This window comes from Cryptosporidium andersoni, assembly GCF_001865355.1.
Source record: "Cryptosporidium andersoni isolate 30847 chromosome Unknown contig_87, whole genome shotgun sequence".
NCBI classification, from domain to species: domain Eukaryota; phylum Apicomplexa; class Conoidasida; order Eucoccidiorida; family Cryptosporidiidae; genus Cryptosporidium; species Cryptosporidium andersoni.
The window spans coordinates 1-4,074 of record NW_027122880.1 but is presented as its reverse complement, the minus strand read 5'-3'; the positions used below and the strand labels follow the sequence as shown (position 1 = coordinate 4,074).

The window sequence follows — 4,074 nt, the reverse complement described above, 5'->3', positions numbered from 1 at the left end:
CCTCAACGTATACCATTTGCTAGTCAAATGACGACACTTTTCTTTGATAAGACAGGTACTCTTACTACTTTAGAATATAATTTAAAATTAATTCATCCATTCAATGAATATTCTTCTGAAATGAAATGTTCAACTGAAATTAATTCTTTATTATTTTCTGCTTTATGCACATGCCATTCATTATATCCTAAAGCATTCTATGGGGAATTATTTCATGGAGATGCTATGGAGATCGCTATGTTTGGTTATACTAATTATAGGATACACATAATAAAAGCTAATAATAAATTTAGACGTTTTGTAATTCCTAAAGATTTAAATATTAATAGTGATATTTTAAACTGTAATGAGGGTTTTGAGATTATTTGGAACTTTGGTTTTGACCACTTTAAACGTCTTATGAGTGTAATAGTAAAGTGTAGACAAACTGGTCGAATATTCTTATTTACTAAAGGGGCATTTGAAGCCATATTGAATATATCTGATCCTTTAGCTATACCATCCAATTTTAAAAGTATAGCTGAAAAATATTCTGCTGATGGTAGTTATATTATTGCAGTAGCATATCGTGATGTCACTTATGCGGATTTAAATAATTTGGAGGATGTGCAACGCTCAATATTTGAGATCTCTATGACTCCTTTGGGAATTTTATCGTTTATAAATACTATACGTCCAGAAGCTACTGATACAGTTAAAGCTATACAAAAGTCAAATATTCGTTGTGTTGTTTTGACTGGTGATAATTTACAGTCCGCCTTGAGTGTAGCAAGAAGAATTGGTTTATTAAAAGATAATACAAATAAAGATGATCTAAACAACTTTCATGCAATTCCTATAGAAAATCAGGACTATATAATAATAAGTGGTGAAATTATTAATGATAGTCTTACATTACATAATGAGCAGATGGAAATTGTTTCATGCAATGAAATTGTAAAAAACCCGTCGAAATATTTGTTGGCACTTACAGCTGAGGCTTATAATGCAATGGAAGATGTAATGGTAGTTTCTGGAGTCCAGGGTGATATAATAGATGACAAGCAAAGTTTACTTAAGATTGTTACTATGAAGGATTTAATTTATTCAAGAATTGTGATTATTGCGAGATCAAGTCCTGAAGATAAATGTAAAGTTGTTTCAGATTTTACAAAATATGGAGAGATTACAGGTATGATTGGAGATGGTTCAAATGACTCTGCAGCTATGCGTGTATCTCATGTAGGAGTAACTTTAACAAATCATTCTACAACTGTGATTGCTCCATTTGCAATTACTTCCAATAATCTTTCAGATATAACTAATTTAATTGCAGAAGGTCATAATTGTGCAGTGACTTCCCACTCATTATATTTATATATGTTACTCAGTGGTATTCCTGTAGTATTTTGTAAAAATATCCTTTTATATTTTGCTCAGGCCAACATACCAATGATGGGATATTTTTATTATGATTTGATTGTAAATTTACCCAGTATGTGGAGTCTTATACATTGCAAAACTAAAAAGAAATTAGCATCATATAAACCTGAAACCTCTCTTATTTCATTGAATTCTTTATATAAAGTAGGAAGTATATTCTTAATTGTTATAACCTTTTACTGTGTAGTATTATTTAGAGCTTCTAACCAATCTTGGTTCATATCAAGTTATAATAGAAATATTACTATTGATGCACATCTTGGGGTTAGACAAGATGGTTTTGAATCAGCTATGACATGGTTATGGCTATGTTTTCTACATTCCCATATGTCTATTATATTTGGTTTTGGTGGAGATCATAGAGAACCATTTTATAAAAATAAAATTCTTTTGTTTACTTGGTCGGTAGCTCAATTAGGACTTATTTGGTTAGTTTTTTCATCCCCAAGTTCTATAACTTGCTGGTTCAAGGTTAATTGTATTAATAAAATACCTAACTACTTTTCAATTTTTAATCTATATAAGATAGAATTTGCTAAATTTAATGCACCAGGGGAACATAATGTATTTCCCTTACCATGGAAATTTGAATTCGTATTTTGGACTCTTGTTGCTGCTTCTATTATGGGGCTATCATACTATTACTTTAACACCAGGAGAAATGGGTTTAAACTAAAAAAGAAAGTCTAACCATTTAATATAAAGATAAACTTACATTAAATTTTACCTTTGAAATTAAACCTGAATTGAATTTGTACTCAATAATTTGTAGATGAGATTTGTGCTTTAAATTGTTGTATATGATAATGAAATTTGGTCATTCCCTTTATAGAATAGTAAGTAATCTCTACCTGCAAAGTTGTATATGTCTAAGCGATATATAGTGTCATTAGCTTCTTATTTTAACTGATTTGGAACATTAGTTATACTCAATATCCCACATAATCTAGGAAAGTCTAACTTTGCTTCAATTTGTTAAATATTATTGAAGTTTTAACTTTAGGGTTAGAATTTGTTTAAATCTTTTACAGTTCTTATGATATTTACCCCTAGATTCCTTACCTGAATTGAAAAAAGATCCTATATATTAGAAATTGAGTACTATACTTTGATATTATACCATTGATAGTATATGTGATTATTAAGAACTGGTCAGAATGTTAATATTTCTATATATTTGAGTACTTGTTCTAGAAATCTCAAGTCATTCTTCTTGATAAGTACTACAAAACTACTATCTAAATCTAGTACTGTATAATTAATATATTGAAGAGCCATATGATTCTTTAAATTCTCTTATCTAACAAATTGTCTAATTTGATATACTTTTGTATAAAACACATCTTTTAGATATTTTATCTATTTTAAGTTGGTTATTATCTAATTTCATAAATAAGATCCTAGATATACCTTGAGTATGGTTCTTCAAAATTTCAAAAGCATGAATAAAACTACTTTAAATAATTAATATGATTCCAAATATCTTAGAGGTAATATTAGATGACAGAATTTGTAATATATTTGAATTTTTTTAAAGGTGAATTTCCAGTAATATAAGATGACAAGTCTGCTACTATCTTACTGTATAATGACAAGGAGACTCCTTAACTAACCAATCACTTTATTCAATACAGATTTATCTTCAATAAATATTTTAAAGAGATATAATTTAGATTTTAAATATTTGAGTGATATCCTGAGAAAGATTAGACCTTTTATCATTTAAAATGTAAGAGGCTTTTAAGAAAAAGTGAGTTCTTATTTTGAAGGTACTTATATCACGTTTTATTTTTACGAATATAAAATAGCTACTATTATTATATCCTTATTTTTGAACATTGCAACTATCCTGCCACTAATTCTAATACTTGTTGCCAGTTAACACAAACATTCGTAGATAATCCAAAGATTAAATATTGGGTAAGAGAGAGGTAAGTCCTTTATAACATTATTGTTATCTATTTCTATGGGATTAATTTGCTACTATCTATCTGAAAGTCTTCAAATAGTATTTATGATTTGTTATAATTTCTCTAAATGTATACAATATTCAAGGTTGGATCCAGAAAACATCTATATTTGAATTTAGAAGTTTAGTTGGTAAAAAAGGGTATTCTTAACAAAAATCTCAAATTGGCTCTTTAATTTGTCTCAATATATAAGTTGTATTTTAAGGAATAATAGAAAAAATTATACATGGTTTATTAGTAAGGTAGATATAGATGAAGTTGAATTACGTTACTTTACAACTGGTTTAAAGAAATATATATATTCAAAGGAAACTAACTCATTTTCTCCTCAAAAACAATCTAAAGAAACTAGAGGATATATTGAATATCATGAAAAGTGGAGGTTTGGATAACTCTGAATTATTATACACGAGTACTTAATGTTACAAATAAATGTTGCCTAAAATTATACTTTTTTATATAAATTAAGCGTAATTCCCTTAAAATGATAGTATTACTTCAATATATTGATGTTTTTTGTTTTATTATTTATCGGATACTCCCCATTTTCAGTATTTTGGATTATATTGATTTTTTATAATATTATTCGAACAATTATTGATAAGAGAAGGATCCAGAACAAACTTAAGAAAATGATAAATAATATACAATCCTTAAATATTTATGTTAAACGAGAGCATAA

At 27.5% G+C, this 4,074-nt stretch overlaps 1 protein-coding gene across 1 annotated transcript; it reads left to right on the top strand.

Annotated features, from left to right (window-relative positions):
• Positions 1 to 2,891: 2,891 nt before the first annotated feature.
• Positions 2,892 to 3,784, top strand: cand_004970 (E1-E2 ATPase family protein; the record flags this gene model as incomplete). Its single annotated transcript, XM_067210740.1, has 4 exons — positions 2,892 to 2,912; positions 2,960 to 2,970; positions 3,231 to 3,353; positions 3,631 to 3,784. The coding sequence occupies 4 exons, from the start codon at positions 2,892 to 2,894 to the stop codon at positions 3,782 to 3,784; spliced, it is 309 nt and encodes a 102-aa protein (XP_067067314.1).
• Between the last annotated feature and the right edge of the window lie 290 nt (positions 3,785 to 4,074).